The sequence below is a fragment of the Oncorhynchus kisutch genome, linkage group LG10 (assembly GCF_002021735.2).
Source record: "Oncorhynchus kisutch isolate 150728-3 linkage group LG10, Okis_V2, whole genome shotgun sequence".
Classification (NCBI taxonomy): Eukaryota; Metazoa; Chordata; class Actinopteri; order Salmoniformes; family Salmonidae; genus Oncorhynchus; species Oncorhynchus kisutch.
This window is the reverse complement of record NC_034183.2, coordinates 55579691-55602181: the sequence shown is the minus strand read 5'-3', so window position 1 is coordinate 55602181 and position 22491 is coordinate 55579691. Positions and strand designations below refer to the sequence as shown.

At 40.6% G+C, this 22491-nt stretch overlaps 1 protein-coding gene across 4 annotated transcripts; it reads right to left on the bottom strand.

The window, feature by feature from the left end:
• Positions 1-1634: 1634 nt before the first annotated feature.
• LOC109893371 (MICAL-like protein 2) lies at positions 1635-17657 on the bottom strand. Of its 4 annotated transcripts, none has more exons than XM_031834082.1 (18): positions 17287-17657; positions 16109-16157; positions 13988-14129; positions 13444-13619; positions 10270-10403; positions 9678-10184; positions 9371-9537; positions 8957-9032; positions 8279-8484; positions 8046-8156; positions 7873-7935; positions 7653-7717; positions 7351-7444; positions 3735-3837; positions 3571-3644; positions 3327-3441; positions 3101-3147; positions 1635-3003 (listed from the first exon to the last, which is right to left on the bottom strand). In XM_031834082.1, exons 1-18 carry the CDS (start codon positions 17427-17429, stop codon positions 2900-2902), a joined length of 2376 nt encoding a protein of 791 aa, XP_031689942.1. In that variant the 5' UTR covers positions 17430-17657; the 3' UTR covers positions 1635-2899. The 4 variants fall into 4 exon arrangements, with proteins under 4 accessions (XP_031689942.1, XP_031689941.1, XP_020342164.1 ...); XM_031834081.1 differs by having other exon boundaries at positions 7351-7468; positions 9371-9539; positions 9683-10184; XM_020486575.2 differs by having other exon boundaries at positions 7351-7468; positions 17287-17656.
• Positions 17658-22491: the final 4834 nt, after the last annotated feature.

Sequence of the window (22491 nt, the reverse complement as noted above, 5' to 3'; positions counted from 1 at the left end):
ATTCATTTGAGATGGATGAAAGCTGCACTTGTCAAGTCTACCAGTCATGTACTTTATACATTTCATTTCCACTAGCCAGCATACATCATTTCTCCTCAAAGCAAATTTCTACACACCGAAATTGTGAGCATATTTACCTCGGCTCTCTCAAAACATTGACACAAGAAGTATCGTCACAAAAAAAAGTATCCTCCATTGAAGTAAAGCTGTGAACAAAACAATGCGATTCGGTTTGCCATATTGAGAATCTAATTGTACACATGCATTTACAATCAAATGACTAGACACACAACTTTCATTTGAAATAATGCTTTAAGATTAAATTAATGTGATGTGCTAAAACCACGGTCTAACCCACATCTAATGACAACTTTTAGCACATGCTCAATTGGTTATAGTGTCAGTCCACTAAAAGTGTTGCAACTACAGTATGATGATAAGTCATAAAGTCTTTCCCGTTCACTTAGTGTTGCTCTTACAGCCTAGCAACTCATAGAACATGTCGGTCTCTCTGTACAAATATTATGATCTCTGATGAGAATTAAGTCTCCAGCCTGGATGGCCAATAAATTAGAGGCACGCTTCTCGTTTACTCATCAGAGCTAATGAGCCTGATAAAATTACCTCGAGGATCATAATTACAGGCTAGTGGCATAGACTGGCACTCTGAATGAGTACAACGCGCACACACACACGCACACATTTCATACAGGGGTTTTTAACCCATAGGCCCTCAAATGCTTACTGGTGCCTTGTTACAATACCAATTATGACAAACTATCAAATACAAATTACACTATAGATGGGTAGTGGATTTGATTGTAAAACATGCAATACAATGTAGAGTACGGTAAAGTCCTTGTAACAAATCATTTAAATGAATCGAATGGAAAACCCTGACTAAGTCAGTATAAGGTATTTTGTCAGAGCCAGTACAACACATTATTGCCACCCTTTCATAAAGATGAACCACTCCATCAGTAAAGGTGTATTTTGATGGACAGTGTGGACACAAAAGCTCACCTCAGAGGATTTCGTTTCAGCACATTCACAGGACGAATTGTTTTACTTATGAATATTAATGGCCCTCTAATTTGAGGCCGCTGTTAATGCTTGTCGCTAGGAGCCTGGCAAATCAGGTCCCATTCCTGTTAAAACCATGTATTAGACACCCCCCTGACACTAAGCCCTCGCCTTTGATTCTTAATTGCAGAAGCGCAAGCATTTGCAGTAGATGGGGCGCAAAGCTTTAATTAACTCGATCACACGTATTCTGTCTTGACTGTCACCTACATCACACATGGTGTACTGCACCAATACCATCCCCAGTTCCTCTCAGCTAGAAAGATGCCGTTCCAAGTTTGTGATCACAATTTCATGCATCTTCAAATTGGGGATATGTCATTTATAAGTAGCTGCAAATATATTGACGTGAACAAATCTTAATGCCTTCCCTAAAACCCATATTAAATGCAGAAAAGTACATCGCTCCGAATGATCACTTCTGAGCTTTGATACTTAAGTAGGGTCCCGGCCTAGCTGGTCCAGAACCAAAACATGTTGGATGAGGACCGTGATCTGTGCGGTAAAAATCAGGCTGTAACTTTGTGCTTCTATGAGAGAGAGCTCAAGGATCGGTTTAGAATTTTTATTAGGAACTGAACAGTCTCACATGTGAAGAAATCAAATCATATTGAAAAAACATCCCCTACAGTTTATCAAGGAACACGTTAATTGAAACTATAAAATATCATGGCCGAGAATTGCTTAAAGTTTTTTTTTTTTAAAGGCCTAGTTCAATTCTACAAGACATTAAAAAGTTAGATGAGTGCTTTCAAAACCAAGGATGCTCAAATTATTTATTGCACAGCAAACTCAATTAAAAATATAAATACACATTATGCACACATTCATTGAACATTATTCCAAATTTTAAAAAGTCACGAGACATTGGGACCTGTGCATACATCAAACAGCATTTTCACAGATGACTCCAAAAGCCAACAATGTTAACTTAAAACATTGCAATAATGGACCAGGCATAAAAATGCTTCAGTAGATAATTCTATACTAACATATGTTTAATTAAACCAGGTTTAAGATTAAAAGCTCAATACAACCATTAGTTTATGAGCTACTGTTCTACGTAAGCTTTCACAATGTTATTGCATCAGCAGAGTTGGAACTTTTGCAGCATGTATAAAATTAGCTGTCTGTACTGTGGTGAATTGGATTCAGGTTCCTGCCCGGTTCGTGTAAGGTAAAACCATGGTGCCACCTACAGCACGACAGAAGAAATACAGCCTTTCAACTGAGGTAGCGTAGAACGCTGCTTACCACTTCACTGGTCTACAGATGGATTCCACTCAAAATGTTACTCGATGTTTGTAATAACATACTTTTTGGAAGCGTAAAAGACATTGGTATTAAATTGGAAATACTGGAGCTAAAAACATCACTCAAAGGCAAGCTCCTCTTTTAATACTAACCATTTAACAGTGATATGGATTCTCCTTCACCATTATCCGGTGCAACAATACCAGTTACATTATTTTGCATTGGACTCATTCTAACAGTGACTCTTGAACACCTCTTCACAACAATCCCAACCTAGACGTGTGGGAAAAAAACTAACAAAGTTAAGCAAACCATGAGCTAAATTGTGATCCCTTAGATGTACACTAACTCAAAAAGGAACAGAACATTATGATCAGTCAAGTGTCATGAGACCCATCTCAAGAACAACACTAAATGAAGAGTGAAAGCCTGGAGTCTCCTCAAACAAAACAAACATTTCTAAACAAACCTTCGCGACGAAACACCAACTCGATGTGATATGTAACAAAAAAAGTTGGTCTTAGACCTTAGACACAGACCCCCCCCCCCCAGAGCAGAACAATCAAAACGCAGTCCCTGGATCCCTCACAGTGACCTTTTTACTACTTTTTTGTCTGAACAGCATTTTGAAGGAAGACTTCCTCTTGATTTTGGATTGTTTAAGTCCTGTCCACCAGAACAAAGAGAGGAAATGACATTAAGCAAGGAACATCCCAGGGTTTAAAGACAGGGTCATTTTAAATCAACCACTTTAAATACTCACCAAGAGTCTGCATCATTTCATTCAACTGCTGATCCTCTTTGTCTTCCCTAAAAATGGAGAACATGTTTAGGTTTTTCAAGTTAGACATCCAGCTTGACCTCAGTGGCATTCCAGTCACTGCTTGAGACCATTGCAGATATTGAAATGCTACTCACATTTAAAAAATAAAAAAAATGGGTCACAACTCACAAATTGTACAAACAATAAAGTTGCACCATTTCCCTACCTGAGCCTGTCTTCATCCAGTCCTTCTACAATGGCGTTTCTACCGTTCACAATCTCCATCAACCTCTCCATCAGCCCGTTCTCTCGCCGACGCTCCTCTGTAGACTTCAGATGATCTGTGATACCAGGGATAAGAAGACCTGTGTTTGACATAGGAGCACAACACTACAACACGGTAGCTGCTGATCTGTTAGGGGGATGTAAAGTGAACAGCTGAGGTGCTGTGTGAGCATTGTGCCGCCTACCTGGTTTCTCCAACAGTCTGCGCAGCTCACCCTCCACCCCAGGCTGCTGCCCCTCCAGGTCTTGAGTCTTAGCTCTGACAAATGCAATAAGTGATGTTTAAGCCATTGTAAATCCAAAATAGTGCATATACATTTGGGTAACATCTAACTTGACAAGTACTCACATGTACACAAGCTCCGACTCCCTCCTAATGTACGTCTGCTTCTTTCGGATCAGGTTGAACCAGTCAACCATCAGAGGGTCCATCAAAATGTCCCCCTTGCCCTCTGCAAAATGCCAGTGTCAAGGAAGTTCATTGGCAATACATTTAAAAAAATGACATTTATTTGTGCAAGACTTATGAACAAAATTAATCACATTGTTCCAGTCCAACATGCACATTGAGCCTTTGTCAGTGCCTAAGGGCTGTGTGTATACAAACACACCAGCCACAACCAATAGTACAAACTGGCCTGGGACAGAGAGAAGAGTCCCATTAACTCCCCCTGCCTCCTATCAGGACAGCCAGGAGCATGTAAGGAGTGAGGGAGTAAAGCAGTGAACCGGATAATAATATTAATATAACTGTGCCCAGATGGTGACCTTGAGCAGAGCAATCAGGCCCCCCTACTGCCCCTGCTCTGTCTGCAGCCACAGCCAGTCTCTGGGGCTGGTCAACTATTCACCACCACCTCTCTATCACTCAAGGGGGATGGATAGTATCAGAGAGGGAGAAGGTGCCCCCATGTGGGCTGTGCCCGCCTCTCGCCTCATTGGGCCGTGGAGGAGGGAAATGGAACCTGTTCGGCAGTCACACCTCTCCCCTCCAGGCTGTGTGGGTTTGGATTCCTGTGTAAAATCCTAGGTGGGCTAGCAGGTGTCATGACTGTCCTGATCAGGTCAGGTTACAGGAGACCACAACCCTACATATTATCTCAACCCCAATGGAGGAGGAGAGATCTAGGGGTCTGAAGATGTGGGGGTTTTATGACCTCATGCCCCTGGTAAATCTCAGGCCACAGAAAAATTCCTTTGTCCTGTTACTATGGAGAACCAGCCTCAGAACATTAAACATGAAATAAAGGGACTTTGGAACAATGGTTTCCGTCAACCACAATGGTGGTCATGACGATAGATGGAATATGAAAATTTATGTAATTTTTGTTTTGTTATTAACGGTTAATCGATGGCGTTATTACAAAAACATTGTAACGTGAAGAGTTTTCCTAGTACACGTTTGATGTTTATATATTGTACATTGTGTGAAAAATGTGCAAATCAAAGGGAATGTTTTGGTAAAGATGAAATGTTACGTTGTCTAAAATCGGATTTGAGAAAAACCTTGCTCTTAACTGGGTACGCCCAGTGAATTGCCCTAAAGGCGGTTACGCACACTTCTGACCCAAGGGTATAAAACCTGTGAGTAAAGAATTTATAGGGAAGACTCCGTGACCCAAGCTGCAGCTAAGGTCTAAAAAAAGTCAACGAACCCAAAACTCAACTCAAGTTTGAAGACAAAGAAATATTTTTCTACCCAAGCTACAGATTAGTAGCTGTGTCTAAGCGGGTGAATTCAAGTCGAACCACCATCTCCCATCGAATCATGGTATCTACACTTTCATTCCAACGCTGTGAGCTCTGAGCTACAGAGCTGTCTGTCCTCAGAAGACCCCTTCCAGAGCAAGGGTGAAGGAACAGACTCCTAAGCCAAAAGGACACAGACATTGTGAGGACGACCAGAAAGGTGCGACGGAGAAGTGCGTCATCGAGCAGCCTGAATGGTCCACACGGAGAATCCACAGAGAACTTCCCCACATAATTACATCATTATATTCTGACCCATAAGAGCAGCAGTTTGGGGCAAGGCTAGGGTTAGAATATTTTTTATTTATTTTTTATTTATTTTATTTCACCTTTATTTAACCAGGTAGGCTAGTTGAGAACAAGTTCTCATTTGCAACTGCGACCTGGCCAAGATAAAGCATAGCAGTGTGAGCATACAACAAAGAGTTACACATGGAGTAAACAATTAACAAGTCAATAACACAGTAGAAAACGAAGGGGGGGTCTATATACAATGTGTGCAAAAGGCATGAGGAGGTAGGCAAATAATTACAGTTTTGCAGATTAACACTGGAGTGATAAAAGATCAGATGGTCATGTACAGGTAGAGATATTGGTGTGCAGAAGAGCAGAAAAGTAAATAAATAGAAACAGTACGGGGATGAGGTAGGTGAAAAGGGTGGGCTATTTACCAATAGACTATGTACAGCTGCAGCGATCGGTTAGCTGCTCAGATAGCTGATGTTTGAAGTTGGTGAGGGAGATAAAAGTCTCCAACTTCAGCGATTTTTGCAATTAGTTCCAGTCACAGGCAGCAGAGTACTGGAACGAAAGGCGGCCAAATGAGGTGTTGGCTTTAGGGATGATCAGTGAGATACACCTGCTGGAGCGCGTGCTACGGATGGGTGTTGCCATCGTGACCAGTGAGCTGAGATAAGGCGGAGCTTTACCTAGCATAGACTTGTAGATGACCTGGAGCCAGTGGGTCTGGCGACGAATATGTAGCGAGGGCCAGCCGACTAGAGCATACAAGTCGCAGTGGTGGGTAGTATAAGGTGCTTTAGTGACAAAACGGATGGCACTGTGATAGACTGCATCCAGTTTGCTGAGTAGAGTGTTGGAAGCCATTTTGTAGATGACATCGCCGAAGTCGAGGATCGGTAGGATAGTCAGTTTTACTAGGGTAAGCTTGGCGGCTTGAGTGAAGGAGAATAAGCATAGCTGACAAATTAACCCAAATGTATATTTCTCTCGTGTACTTTCTTTTTCTCTCTTTGAAATCCCCATTTTGGGTAACACTCGCCATAGTGTGATGGCCCGTTATACTACGTTCTAATCAATAGCCTATAAGGTGCATCTTTTATCATCATTTTAGCTTTTTAGTAAATAAATATTCAACTAAGATTGGTGTGGTATGAACTCATTGGCGAGACCCGGGTCCCTGCAGATTCACGGACTATACGACGTTCAGAACGAGATTGTAGCGGTAACTGGTTAATTAGCAGCTGTTATAAAATCGATATTCTGATATTCTTTGAGTTAATTTGGGAAATAGAAACTCAATAAAAACTAACCTGGTGCCCCAGGTTAATGAGTTAATAATTGCTTGATTCAGTTAATCATGCAATTAGAAACTTGTAATCATTCGATGAGCAACATTAACTAATAGAACTTCACAACACAGGGATAACATGCTCACCATCAGAGCACAACTCAAAACTGAGAAGTGAAGGGACTGGGCCATTTCAATTGAAGTACATTAATAAATATCTAATCATAAAGGCTGGTCTATTTGGAAGTTAACTTGGAAATAAACATTGATCGAGGGGGAGAATCTCAATTGCATACTCCTTGCATCCTCTCCCCTTCTCAAAACCCATTGGAGGAGAAGGTCAGAGGGGAGGAGCTTCTGGCTTTCTCATCCAATGGGTTGAGGCGAGGAGTACGCAATTGAGATTCTCCCATGGTGTCCTTCAAAATCCTGTCCTGAAAAAAGACCCAGTTAAGGTTGAAACATGGTCCGTCCTCTTTAACATAAACGACAAGCAATTCTGCACACAGTTAAGTCCTTCAAAAGCCAGACTAGTGCCAAAACCAATAACTTACTTAAATGTCAAAGGGAGAAAGTGTATGCAGAGGACCTCTCTCCCACTTGCTTTGGCAAATAAACAATCGCTATTAGTCAAGATCAACAAAGGAAGGAGAAACAGAGTCAAGGGAAGTCCCAAGGCAAGTACCTTCCTCACAGCTGCGAAGCCTCTTCTCCATCGCCACTCCCTTCCTCTCCAAGTCACCCAGGCTGTCTCCAATCTCACGCAGCTCCTTCACTATCTGGTCCATAGGGATGTGATGGGACTTACATTGAACAAAACAAAGAAAAACCTATTGTGTCACCACCAATTGCTAATCCTGTGTAATTATTTAACTATGACCTGAATTTCATAAGAATATTAGATATTTTCACATAGGATAGTTATTGCCTCTGATAAGCTCTAGTAACATACCACTATTTATGTATGAGACATAACTGACAACTTACTGAGGGGGACCTCGTTTCAGACTGGGGGGTGTTTGTGGGTGACAAATACTTCCCATTTTTGGAGCCTAAGAGGTAGATAGAATAGGATTATTACATATTTAATGGCTGACACTCAGGGAGCCATCGTCACATAAGACTTCTGAAAATAAACAGGCTAAGACATAACAAAAACAATGGTTGAGACAATGTCTGGTAATAGAAAGTGAAGGCCCAGTCTAACCTGTGGAACCCTGGCGAGGCTGTTTAGGAGATATAGGGGGAGAATAATTGACATCCGTTGAGCCTAAAAATAATTTAAAAACAAAACAAAGTGTAACCGATTAATAAACTGCAAAATATAGACTCCAAATACATTGTTGCGATGCAATCACTGAACAGAGTTCTTGTTTTTACCCGATACCGCAGAGCTGTGGTGAGGCTTATTGAGAGTTGGAACCCTGTGCCAGACAGGAACCAGGGGAGGAGTGGACAACAGAGGAGTAGAATAATTCCCATTTTTAGTACCTAGAAGGTGAAGCGCGATAATTTAAAAATCACAAGTCATCAAAAATGTTTACTCAATCATTTATGAAACACTAATCACTACTCTGCCAACTATAGAGGATAAGATAATAAAAAGCAGGTACCCAAGCCTCCAGAGCCGCAATGGGGCTGCTTGGGAGACGGAGCGCTGTGAGACACCGGGCCAGGTGGAGGAGGGTTGAAGGCTGCTGGGGGAATCGGAGGAGAGGTAGAGCTGATGTTGACGATGATACTAGTAGCGAAAGACTTCGAGATGGCTTCAGGTTTGGGTTGCTCAACAATGATCGCATGGTCCTCAGAGTCAGAGGTCCTGGAGAAAGAGGGTGCATGTAAGGAGCAGGAAAAGATTGGACTTTCCCCTGAAATCAACCAATTTGGATTGAACATACAGTAAGTACAAACAGAACATTCAACCTCACCTTAAATATTTAGAAATAATGGAGGTGAGAAAATAGTGGAGGGGGTCATCAGAGGGAACTCTGGGGAAACTAGTTAGTGTTGCACTAGGGTTCATTTCAGGCATAGCACTCCTTGGGACTTGTGAGGATGGGGGAGGAGAGTGGCTGCAATTTGAGCCAATCAGCCATAACAGAGCAGGGCGAGGCAGGATGAATCCGGAGGCTGGAGGAGTGGATACATGAGACACCCAACCGGTTAGCTCTCCAGATCAGATATATAATTTAATCTCTCACCCGGGTGACAATACCTGCCTTCCCTTTGTGTGGATGTACAGGATTAGAAAGAGAAAGTGGTTGATTAACAGATGAGCAGTCCAGGCTTACTTCAGTCCTGGTCCATTTTTAACAGGCTTGAGCTTTGATCGCCAGTTAACAGGAGCCTCTGCACGGTCTGCACTTACTGCCAACGAGACATACATTTTGAAAGGAGAGTGGATGATTCAAGCTCATTATCAAATTCTACAATTCTATTTAATGTTCAAAAAAATTAAAACATTTAAAAATGGCTAAACAAGATGGGATAACTAAATAAAAAGTGGCTGTTAGTAAAGACTGCTAATGCACTAGCAGCTCATCTTATTTTCATGCACTTCAAAACAGACTTTTGTTAAACTGTATGGAAATGCTGTTCGTGGCTACACCCTTGCATTAAGAACAAGGTTTCCCCTATGACCTATTGTAAAAACATGATCGTGATAAAAAAAGTTATGAAAATGAAATGGAATTGAAAAAGCTTGCCTTTGGTGCTGAAGGATACAGTTGTTGGTCTGGCGCTGGCTTTGTTGACGGTGTTAAGCAATTCCTTATTGCTGGTGGGGCTGGTGAAGAGTTGTCCTGTTGTGCCTGGACCACATTTAGCCTGCTTCCAGCTGGGGAGGTCAGCTGAGCTTAGCACATCTCCAAACCTGGGAAGCAATACTATCACCATTAGGTTTGGAAATGTACATTTAGTAATAGCTGACATCCACAAAATGATATGAACTATGGCTGTGCACACTTGAACAAGACTAAAAGCCTATAGGTACACACATAGGCCTTTACTCACCTTCTTTCTGCTGGTCGGATAACAAAGTATCTGGTGTTATTGTTGTTGCAGTTCGCTTTAGCTAGTTTCTGGGTAATGACAGCCCTGGCTCGGTTCTTCTCTTCCTCAGGACTCAGGGGTACCCTCGGCAGTCCTGAGGGGGCTGGGGGCTTCTGGCTGCTGGAGGTTGAGGTAGATGACTGGAAGAACCTCTGCCGTGCTGCCTGGGTTCTCTGGGCCGAGCTGGTCCAGGGTTGGGGAGCTGGGGTGGTGGTCTCCACAGGCTTCAAGACCACCTTGATGGGGGTCGAAGGCACAGAGGTGGAGCAGGAGACAGACTGGACTCTGCTGGTGTCACTTTTCGATTCAACTTTGGCGCTTGGGCATCCGGTTTTGATGACAACCCCAGAGGAGGGAGGCTCGTTGCAGCCATTCTTAGTGTTCTGGTCATCATTACAGATGAAGATACCTGGCTCCTTCCCTGGTTTATAGGCCCCAGCCAGGAGGACGATGGAGCATTCACTGCACCTAGTGAAAGGTGCAACATAAAAGGTGTCAACACGTTTTAACCATAATGGTGGAGCTGGTTTCTATGTTTAAAGTGGACATTTACTTGAAGCAGCTCCTGTGGTAAAGCTTCCCCTCGATAAAGTGCCGTTGGACCAGATGAACGTGGCATTTGCACACAACACATTTACTGCTGAGAGTGCCTGTCTTATTGGACCTCTCCACCAAAACTTCAGTCTTCTGTGGAAGAGAGAAAAAAAAGAAAGTGTTTTGGTAATGTAAACTAACCCCCCCCCGTCAACTGCATTTATTTTCAGCAAAATTAACATGTGTAAATATTTGTATGAACATAACAAGATTCAACTACTGAGACAAACTGAACAAGTTCCACAGACATGTGACTAACAGAAATGGAATAATGTGTCCCTGAACAGAGGGGGGGGGGTCAGAATCAAAAGTCAGTCAGTCAGTATCTGGTGTGGCAACCAGCTGCATTAAGTACTGTTGTGCATCTCCTCCTCAGACTGCACCAGATTTGCCAGTTCTTGCTATTGAGATCAGGGCTTGTCGCTGGCCATGGCAGAATACTGACATTCCTGTCTTGCAGGAAATCACGCACAGAACGAGCAGTATGGCTGGTGGCATTATCATGCTGGAGGGTCACGTCAGGATGAGCCTGCAGGAAGGGTACCACATGAGGGATGAGGATGTCTTCCCTGTAATGCACAGCATTGAGAGTGCCTGCAATGACAACAAGCTCAGTCCGATGATGCTGTGACACACCGCCCCAGACCATGACGGACCCGCCACCTCCAAATCGATCCCGCTCCAGAGTACAGGCCTCGGTGTAACGCTCATGCCTTCGATGAGAAACGCGAATCTGACCATCACCCCTGGTGAGACAAAACCACGACTCGTCAGTGAAGAGCACTTTTTGCCAGTCCGGTCTGGTCCAGTGATTGTGGGTTTGTGCCCATAGGCGACGTTGTTGCCGGTGCCGTTTGGTGAGGACCAGTCTTACAACAGGCCTCCAAGCCCTGAGTCCAGCCTCTCTCAGCCTACTGCGGACAGTCTGAGCACTGATGGAGGGATTGTGCATTTCTGGTGTAACTCGGGCAGTTGTTGTTGCCATCCTGTACCTGAACCGCAGGTGTGATTTTCAGATGTACCGATCCTGTGCAGGTGTTGTTGCACGTGGTCTGCCACTGCAAAGACGATGGGCTGTCCATTCTTTCACAGTATGGACATTGCAATTTATTGCCCTGGCAACATCTGCAGTCCTCATGCCTCCTTGCAGAATGCCTAAGGCATGTTCACACAGATGAGCGGGGAATCTTTCTTTTGGTGTTTATCAGAGTCAGTAGAAAGGCCTCTGCAGTCCTCATGCCTCCTTGCAGTTGCCTAAGGCACATTCACGCATATGAGCAGGGACCCTGGGCGTCTTTCTTTTGGTGTTTTTCAGAGTCAGTAGAAAGGCCTCTTTAGTGTCCTAAGTTTTCATAACTGTGACATGAATTGCCTACCGTCTGTAAGCTGTTGTGTCTTAACGACCGTTCCACGGGTGCATGTTCATGAATTGTTTATGGTTCATTGAACAAGCATGGGAAACAGTGTTTAAAACCTTTACAATGAAGATCTGAAATTGTTTGGATTTTTACAAATTATCTTTGAAAGACAGGGTTGTCACGCCTTGGTCATTGTATTTTGTGTTTTCGTTATATATTTGGTCAGGCCAGGGTGTGACAGTGGTTTATGTTATTGTGTTGTTGTATTGGGGGTTTTGTAGGCATTGGGATTGTGGTTGATTAGGGGTGTGTCGAGTGTAGGCTTGGCTGCCTGAGGCGGTTCTCGATCAGAGTCAGGTGCTTCTCGTTGCCTCTGATTGGGAACCGTATTTAGGTAGCCTGAGTTCGCTTTGTCTTTCGTGGGTGATTGTTCCTGTCTCTGTGTAGTTTCACCAGATAGGTTTCACGTTCCGTTTGTTGTTTTGTATTTATTAGTTATTTCATGTATCGTCACCATTTCCTCATTAAAGATCATGATTAACCACCACGCTGCATTTCGGTCCGACTCTCGACAAACGAAGAACGCCGTTACAAGGGTCCTGAAAAAGGGACGTTTCTTTTTTTGCTGAGTTTAGATACACATGACCAAAAGTATGGACACCTGCTCGTCAAACAACGCAATCCAAAATCATGGACATTAGTAGGAAGTTGCTCCCTCCTTTGCTGCTAAAACAGCCTCCACTCTTCTGGGAAGGCTTTCCACTACATGTTAGAACATTGCTGCAGGAACTAGTGAGTTCGGGCACTGATGTTGGGTGATGAGGCCTGACTTGCAGTCGGCGTTCCAATTCATCCCAAAGGTGTTCGATGGAGTTAAGGTCAGGGGTCTGTGCAGGCCAGTCAGTCAGTTTTTCCACACCGAGCTTGACAAACCAGCGTTAAGACTCCCCTTCAGTGGAACTAAGGGGCCTAGCCCAAACCATGAAAAACAACCCCAGACCATTATTTATCCACCAAACTTTACCGTTGGCACTACGCATTGGGGCAGTTAGCGTTGCTGGCCAAACTCAGATTCAACCGTTGGACTGTCAAATGGTGAAGCGTGATTCGTCACTCCAGAGAAAGCATTTCCACTGCTCCAGAGTCCAATGGTAATGAGCATTACACCACTCTAGCCAACGCTTGGCATTGCGATCTTAAGCTTGTGTGTGGCTGCTCGGCCATGGAAACCCATTTCATGAAGCACCCTATGAACAGTTATTGTGCTGACGTTGCTTCCAGAGGCAGTTTGGAACTCTGTAGTTAGTGTTGCCACCGAGGACAGACGATTTTTACACGCTACAACACTCGGCAGTCCTGTTCTGTGACTGACCACATCACAGCTGAGCAATTGTTGCTCCTTTACGTTTCCACTTCACAATAACAGCACTCACAGTTGACTGGGGCAGCTCTAGCGGGGCAGACATTTTACAAACTGACTTGTTGGAAAGGTGGCATCTTATGACAGTGCCACATTGAAAGTCACTCAGCTCTGCAGTAAGGCCATTCCACTGCCAATGTTTGTCTACAGAGATTACATTGTGTGCATTAAATTATACACCTGTCAGCAATGGGTGTGGCTGAAATAAAATCCAGAAATTTGAAGGTGTCCACATACTTTTGTATACATTGTGTACATTTAGTAGTTTATCTAAATGTATGCCTGTCAAACATCTGAGATATATATATATATATATATATATTTCTTTAAATAGACATTAAAGAACCATTTGTACCTGAACAGCAGCTCTGGTTGCTTTGGGGGAGGTTTTCACCATGAGAGAGGGAGGTTGGCGATTCTCTATTGCCATTTTAGACACAATGGTTTTGGCCACCACCGGGAGATTCTTCTTTCCACCCGGCTCCTCCTTGGAGCCCTCTGCTGGTCTTTTCACAGCACCCACCCCTCCAACTGGAAAAAACAACATTGGCCATCAGAAAGCAGAGGGTTGAGCCACAATACTCTAGTCTACAATACCTGAACCAATAGCTCAGTAGAGATGCTTTGTGAAACTGAAATAGTTTGAATATACACCATCTTTTAAACCAATAACCATAAACAATTTGAAAAATATTTGACAAGTTTTAAATGTACTACTGATTGTAAGGACAGGCACATTTCACTAAACGGGTTTGAAGCAATGTTTTCACCCAATTTAACACAACGTGTGTATTTCTCACAATCACCTTAAATAACACCGCACCAGGAAAGAAAACACTTAAAGTGCAACAGAGGCTAGTGCTCCAATGTAACAAAGCTGCCACAAGTCAGAGTCTTACTAGGGTTGCGTCCGTGGAAGTAGTTGTAGTACTGCGAGACGTAGGTGAGGACGCTCAGTCGGTCTGGGATCCTCAGGGCCACCATGTCCTCTGCATCCAGCAGAGCAGCGATCCCCAGCTTGTCCTCTGCAACCCGGAAAGCCTGAAGTTAGAAATAAAACACTTGTTTTATTAACCAACCCTAAAGTCAGAGAGACAACAATTAGAGGGGTCAGGTGTATTGGAGTTCCCCCTAGCAAGCAGAACACATAACATTGTACATGTTTACAAACTGTTAACTTTTAAGACTTACAAAGCAGAAGTAATAAGGAAAAATCTTACATCATTTGAATAACACTTTCCCAATGTTCTTGAGTGTTTCTTAAAATATAAAGCAGCTACTTAGTTTAACTGTAAACAAGCCAGACAAAATGGTATCTTCAGAAATAGAAAATAGTGAAGTCCAGCCAGCAGCTGTTTGTGGCCCCATGCCGGGGAGGTCTGGACAGGGGGTGAATAATGAATAGCACATTTCCTGTGCACACTCAGCCCTGGGAACAAGGAGGGAGAAGGACAACGGGGCATTGTTTGGGATCAACCTGATGTGCTCATTAAAATGTTAAAGTACAGCCTTGCAGAACGGCATATCCGTTCGTGTTGGAGGAGGAGAAAGGCCAAACAACTTCTACATTTGTGAGATTCTCTGTATAACAGAAACGGAACTGCCCATTGTTGCTGTACAAAACAGAGTCTGGACAAAACAAATGCATATTTGAGTCTGTAGTGACAGATACCCACCACTGAGAGAAACCTGACACACATGAAGGACTGGGACCTCCTTGTCATGAAATAAAGACTGCGGTAATCCCATATACATTGACAGTAGACTAAAAAGTAGTAGCTACACAACATTGGTGTTTGGACTCCACCATGGGGGAATTCCTTCCTAGTTGGTTGGTTGGTCAAATAGAATAGCGCTATTAAAACTGAGAAAAAAACCTACACTCTTCTGTGTGGCTTAAAACATGTTCTTCTTATGCAACCCCTCAAGCAGTGTTGTCTCATCATACTGTCTAACATTTGTAAATGGACCTTTATCGTGCGGATCGAGTGGCCCACAGATAACAGTAAGCCTCATTCATAATGAATAACCCAGGGAGACTCTTCTAGTACTCAGGTTCTTAACAGACGCTGTGGGGGATCGGCACGACTAGCAGCTAGTGTTTTGCAACAGATCCTGGAGAGCATAGAACACTGAGGTCTATAATCCTCAAAATCAGAGGAAACCAGCAGAGAGAACAACTAAATTATGGACAAGTCCCAGCTGCGCTGCTGTTTGACTCATTCTTATCCTAACAGTCCTAACACACTTCCTGCTATGAAGGAAATAGAGGGGGTGGGGGGGACAAAACATCTGGTCAAATAATTCCAAAGAGTTAAATTCAACCAAGTCAAAACATAGTATCTGATGTTAATAGTTAAGCCGGCATCTGTCGAAGTATCAATAGAAATGAGTGCAACTAGCCAAAGTCACTACCAAGTGAATTGTTAGGCAGTATAACACTCACTGACTTGACACGTTCCATACAACTCGCAGATGACATTCTCCTCACATTAAAACAGCAACATGGGACAGACCTTGTATAGCACCCCAAGGAGAGATGGTTTCCCAAACTACAGTTGGTATATGAATAACCTTGCCTGGGACATGAAATCCTAGGAATCCATGTTGTTCAGTTATCAACTGGGAAAGACATTCAGCATTTGGCCACAGCGTTTACATACTATGCATGCTACAAGCAATAGGTCACATTTATGGTGAGCCATCACATTCTTTTCATGAGTTGCATTCAACATCACCCTTCAGAGCAAAATGTGTTTGCCCCAGTTCAATAAACACTGAGATATATATCAAAATAACCATGAATTGACTTGTGCACAATTCCAGTCCTTTGGAGACGTCACTAATAAAAATAGGCCTGAATGTTACAAAGGACTTGATGCATTTGTAACAATGCAATCACCTCAAACACAAACCAACTGACTTCCTGATAAGATGGTCAAACAGTTCAGTATGGTCATGTCAACATACAACCTTTAACTGTGCTGATGTTACATGCATAAATAAACAGTACATCTTACCAAGTTGTTGTTGTCAAAAACATCCTCTTTATTCAGGGAGTCGTAGTCTCTGTATATAGAACACAGGGAAATGAATAATTCACATTGTGGAGGTTGATCAAAGGTTATTCCCATGTGAATTTGGGTGCCTAACTGCCCTGTTCCAGGAAAATAACCAGGTTTCTGGGATATATCAAAGATAATATTCTAGTCCACAAGTACAGCAAGAAATCTTGTGGGAATGGTTATGCTGTGAGGTTTCTTTCCATTTCAGACATTTAGTACATAAAATCAAATGTGTTCTCTTGTTAATCAAGAATGATGTTTGACTTAACCTGGAAACTCTAAAAAGTTTGACTAGGGCACATTTCATTTCCATTCATGTGACATTATGCAATGTATTGATTAAAAATAAAAAATCACATGAATACCTACATGACTATGTTAAACTATGGTAAAAACATACCTTACTCGTAGTTCAAAATTCACTTATGAATTTGGATATTTGCCTATGCTAATCTAGCCTAATTGATGAATATGCTTAGATAAATATAGGTTACATTTTTTATTCAACCAAAATGTTGTCAAGCCTCTGGCTAGAGGGGGGATTCCCGACACCATTGTTAGACAGGAAGCCACTGGGAACACTTTCCTTCAAAATAAATAGATGAAAACAAATAGCGCTTCGTTTCTATTGTATGTAGTGTTCAAGGGATTACATTCGGCCAAACGTTACATGAGAACATTACTTTTCTAAATCATGATTTGAAGCTATAGTCTAAACTACAAAATGTGTTTGCAAAGTAGAAGACAATGACAAAAACATGAACATGTTGTTTAGTTATGATAAAAAGGTACGGCGACAGTAGGCTAAGGTTTCCCAAACTCGGTAACGTTAGACGTTTTGTTTTTTGCCCTAACATTAAATCAGCTGATTCAAGTCAACTAATCAAGCTTTGATCATTTGAAATCAGCTGTGTAGTGTTATGGCAAGTAACACCGAGTTTAGAAAACGCCGAGGTCGGTTATTCATAAATATTATACGATTTTAACTGTAGCTTTAGCATGGAATGCCCATCGAAGTGTTTGGAAGTATTGATTGTTTGCAGCTGCTAATGATCTGTTGCACCTGATTAACCATTACGTTGAACATCAATTCTTCAGCCAAATCTATATTTTAAAGTCATATTAATGCTTACATTAGGTCCGGTCTGTACTTATGGATAAGCGCACAGAACGCCAACCCGTCCCTAAAAGAAGTTGTCATGTTGATGACAGCCACATCTCGGTACCCATCGCACTGAAGTTTGCACCACTGTTGAAGCGCCTTGATGGCAGCCATCCTTCCCGGAGCGCGTCCTGTCAAATAAATGACTACCGAAAAAAATATCTATACAAAAGAGAAGTATGCAACCAGTGGTGTTATGTCTTATTTCAGGTGATGTACAGGTAGTAGAAAGCAAGATACCGATTACCAAGAAAGAAAAGCCAGTTCAGTGTTCAATCATCAGCTGAATGTCGCGACTGATTCGCTACCATTGCATAGCTAATGAAAAAGTATATTGGCGTGACGCAAGGGGGCGAGGCTTTGGTTCAGTAGCCTAATTAACGCTGTTAATTATAATTTTACACCGTGACATAATTGCACTTTTTAATAATCACAGTGTTGGCAATGAATAGGTCCTTTTTAGTGTCTGTCCGGTTATCAAATATTCATTTGCATTATGTCCTGAATAGTCTATTTCAGAGAGGTAATCATTGGTATAGAAATATATATATATATATATATATAAACAATATTTACACTATTGTTGAAGTCTGTGTGGTTTTAATATCATTATAATTTTCATGGACAAAATAGGCTATAGGCCTACATTAACGCACTAATGAGCAGACATTAGTGTTGAAGCCTTTATGAGCAACTCAATTAGGCTATGAATACAAAGGATTCGGCTGAGTCCTTTTTTGCTCATTTGCATATGAGTCATTTGCATATGGGGCATTTTCATTCGAAAAATCAATGATACATATTTTAAGTTCCATGTTGCCAACTCGGAAGAGGCTTAAAGTCTCCATGAAACGAATTAACCCAAAATCCAGACCCACTGACCCATTTTGGGTCACCAATGGTGGTTTAAAATTGGACCCAAATGAGATGGGCCTAAATGAAGATGGAGTGACTGGGGAATACTCTCTAATTGTGATTGGACAACAATCAAAAACAACTTGAGTGTGTCTGAGTATGACCCAACATAAGAGAAACTGACCCACCAAGAACTCGACGACCTCAACTAGATGCATAGTCTACAAAGAGATTAGATGGACAAACAGCAACAAAAAATGTTTTTTACTTGGTGTAAATAATACAAGGAGCCTAATACAGAGTAGGAACAACATACCAAAAAAAGAAAACAAAATACATTGTGGAAAACGTGTGTAGTATCACTGTAATTACACTAAAAGTTTTTTATATTCATTGTTTTAACATAATAGCAAAATATATGTTACCAGGCCTTGAAATCTACAGAATATAAAGATATGGATAGTTTAATTATTACTGAAGCAAATGCACACTGGCAATAAATATCCTGCTGACAATGAATATACATACAGTTATAATAATACCTATGGGGTTTTCTCATTTGGTCAAAAGACCGTCCTCTGTCCTCTCTCCTCCATGACCAGGAAACCGATAACTGGTCAAGAGTGTGTCAAGTTGTTAGGAGGCAAACAAAAGAGTGTCCTCCCCTTCTCAACAGCCAATTTTCATCAAGGATATTCATGTGTATCTTACCGCGGAAGGGTTTTGAAATCTCCCACACCCACTTTGAATCAGCGTATTGATTTGTCAGAGGAGAAAAACATGCACATATTTAAAAACAATATTCTACTTGTTTGTTTTATCTATAAAATCTAACTTAATTTGTTTTGATCACTTTACACTTATTTTGGGATCCACCCCAGTAAACGTAATTTGCCTAATGACGAGTCAGTGGAGAAGGACCGTATCATTTCAAGTAAGCACATTTCCATCCACGTTCACCCTCCTCGCTGACTGTCCTTGATGACCTTTTTCCCTTTACAAAGGAGGCAAGAGAGGACGGAGGAGGTGAGTAAATCTAACTGATAAAAGGCCCATGAAAGGAGAAGAGATTTCATTACCAGAGGGGGGCACTGTTAGACTACAGAGAGACTTCTGAAAACATACAGAAGACTCAAACTAACACTCAAGCAGAGCCGGCCCTGGGCACAAGTGACATAGGCGCTCGACCTCCCCGGCCTTAATGGGGCCCCCAACTAAAAAAAAACGAGTCGAGGACTCTACTTAATGTTCAGCTTTAGAATAGTAGAATACACAAGATGCGTCGTGCGTTAGCAGTTTTCCTCTTGCTTATGTCAGTCACCCAAATAACTCCTCAGCTAGCATTTTTTAGATTGGTAAGTTAGTCTACCCAGCTACCTAAACTTGTAGTATAGTAGTCATGGGCAAATTAATTACCGACTGTGCACAAAGGGCATGTGTGCAGGGGCCCTTACCTCCAGGGGCCCCCCTTTGATTTTGTTAGTCACTCTCAATCAGATATCATATTAACATGCTATAAGTCATGGAAAAATATGTAGAATTTCAGTAAATTAACTTTAAAACTTAAAATGTTTCTCTCCGCTGTCAAAGGGGCCTCTAAAAGGCTAGGGCCGGCCCTGCACTCAAGATTTACATTCTCCTTTCATTACAATCCATCCAACTCCCTATTCATATCCCCAGATTCTGCATTGGAATTTGCAGTGACCTTGGCCAAGTGGTGTCATATCCCATGTTTCTTCCACAGAACTAAAGGCTGTTCATGTCATACAGGAGATTGGCCATACAAAAAAGGCCAACGTCTAAGCCCGAAGGAAGTGCTCTGACTGTGAGGCTGAAAATCCATTAGACTTGGAACAGCTGCTATTTCCATGCTCTGAAAATCCACATAATACAGTTTAGTAGGAGAAATAGTGACAACTCTGGAAAAGTAGTGATAATGATGATACAGGCTATTCTTAATAGTCCCATCCTGTAAATATGTTTTAGCCGACTGTACTTTTTAAAAACATCGATATACAGTATAGCTCAAGACGATACAATATGTGAGTCGTCTTGATATACATTTAGACAATATCGATAAAATATACAAACAGTGATAGCCTCTCTCTGATGTATTTAAATGACAGCACTGTTGTAAAAAGTTCATCTTTCTCAGCAAAAAACAACATGTTTTTGCCTCGTAATCTTCAGAAGGCGTTCCTGTCATTGGGGGGGGCAGTCATTTTTCAGCCACTTCCATTGTTTCCTGCGAGGGCCTGTGGCAGCACGCAGACATCCTGCCTCTCGGTCTGCAGTGAAGGTAACAGGATAGCCCCGGCCAGGGTTGGGCTTGTCATCGATGAGATCATTGAGAAGTCATCAGAGCGTTTCCTCTTTTGATTTGACCCTAATCTGATGGCTAATGTAAGAGCATTTAGTCACCAGTAATAAGGCAGAATATCTAAAGACCCTGAGGTGATGGATGAAGCTCAGGACTGTATATCGGAGTTTTACGTGTATTATGTACAGATTTATTTAGGTGTGAAAAATCATGAATTTATTAAATAAAGAATTTATTCTGAATTGACTCACCTGGATAAATAAAGGTTCAATAAAATGAACCACCTCAGTGGGGAATGTGAAACGATAACAATGTTATCTTTGTTTCATGTGTTCAAGAGTTCAAGATAGTGAATGATAGAAACTGAAATTGTTCAGCCAAAGTATAAAGAAACATTAAGGATAAAATGTCAAGATGTTACTATGGTTATACTATATATTTATAAGATGTTGTTATGGATATACTATATATTTATAAGATGTTCCTATGGATATACTATATATTTATAAGATGTTCCTATGGATATACTATATATTTATAAGATGTTGCTATGGATATACTCTATATTTATAAGATGTTATAGATATACTATATATTTATAAGATGTTGTTATGGATATACTATATATTTATAAGATGTTGTTATGGATATACTATATATTTATAAGATGTTCCTATGGATATACTATATATTTATAAGATGTTGCTATGGATATACTCTATATTTATAAGATGTTATAGATATACTATATATTTATAAGATGTTGTTATGGATATACTATATATTTATAAGATGTTGCTATGGATATACTCTATATTTATAAGATGTTACTATGGATATACTATATATTTATAAGATGTTACTATGGATATACTATATATTTATAAGATGTTACTATGGATATACTATATATTTATAAGATGTTACTATGGATATACTATATATTTATAAGATGTTACTATGGATATACTATATATTTATAAGATGTTACTATGGATATACTATATATTTATAAGATGTTGCTATGGATATACTCTATATTTATAAGATGTTACTATGGATATACTATATATTTATAAGATGTTGCTATGGATATACTATATATTTATAAGATGTTGCTATGGATATACTCTATATTTATAAGATGTTACTATGGATATACTATATATTTATAAGATGTTACTATGGATATACTATATATTTATAAGATGTTACTATGGATATACTATATATTTATAAGATGTTACTATGGCTATACTATATATAAGATGTTACTATGGATATACTATATATTTATAAGATGTCGCTATGGATATACTATATATAAGATGTTACTATGGATATGCTATATATTTATAAGATGTTACTATGGATATACTATATATTTATAAGATCTTACTATGGATATACTATTAATTTATAAGATGTTACTGTGGACATACTACATATTTATAAGATGTTTCTGTGGATATACTATATATTTTTTAGATGTTACTATGGATATACTATTAATTTATAAGATGTTACTGTGGATATACTACATATTTATAAGATGTTACTATGGATATGCTATATATTTATAAGATGTTACTATGGATATGCTATATATTTATAAGATGTTACTATGGATATGCTATATATTTATAAGATGTTACTGTGGATATACTATTAATTTATAAGATGTTACTGTGGATATACTACATATTTATAAGATGTTGCTGTGGACATACTACATATTTATAAGATGTTACTATGGATATGCTATATATTTATAAGATGTTACTATGGATATGCTATATATTTATAAGATGTTGCTGTGGATATACTATTAATTTATAAGATGTTACTGTGGATATTCTACATATTTATAAGATGTTGCTGTGGATATACTATTAATTTACAAGATGTTACTGTGGATATTCTACATATTTATAAGATGTTGCTGTAGATATACTATTAATTTATAAGATGTTACTATGGGTATACTATATATTTATAAGA

Excerpts from the sequence above, each read along its gene's own strand:
- LOC109893371 (XM_020486575.2), bottom strand. The coding sequence starts at position 17,429 with ATGGCTGCCATCAAGGCGCTTCAACAGTGGTGCAAACTTCAGTGCGAT. Across the intron at positions 10,404-13,443 it reads CAACCAGAGCTGCTGTTCAG|AAGACTGAAGTTTTGGTGGA; the intron begins GTACAAATGGTT and ends TCTCTTCCACAG. Across the intron at positions 7,469-7,652 it reads CTGAAACGAGGTCCCCCTCA|TCCCATCACATCCCTATGGA; the intron begins GTAAGTTGTCAG and ends GTTCAATGTAAG.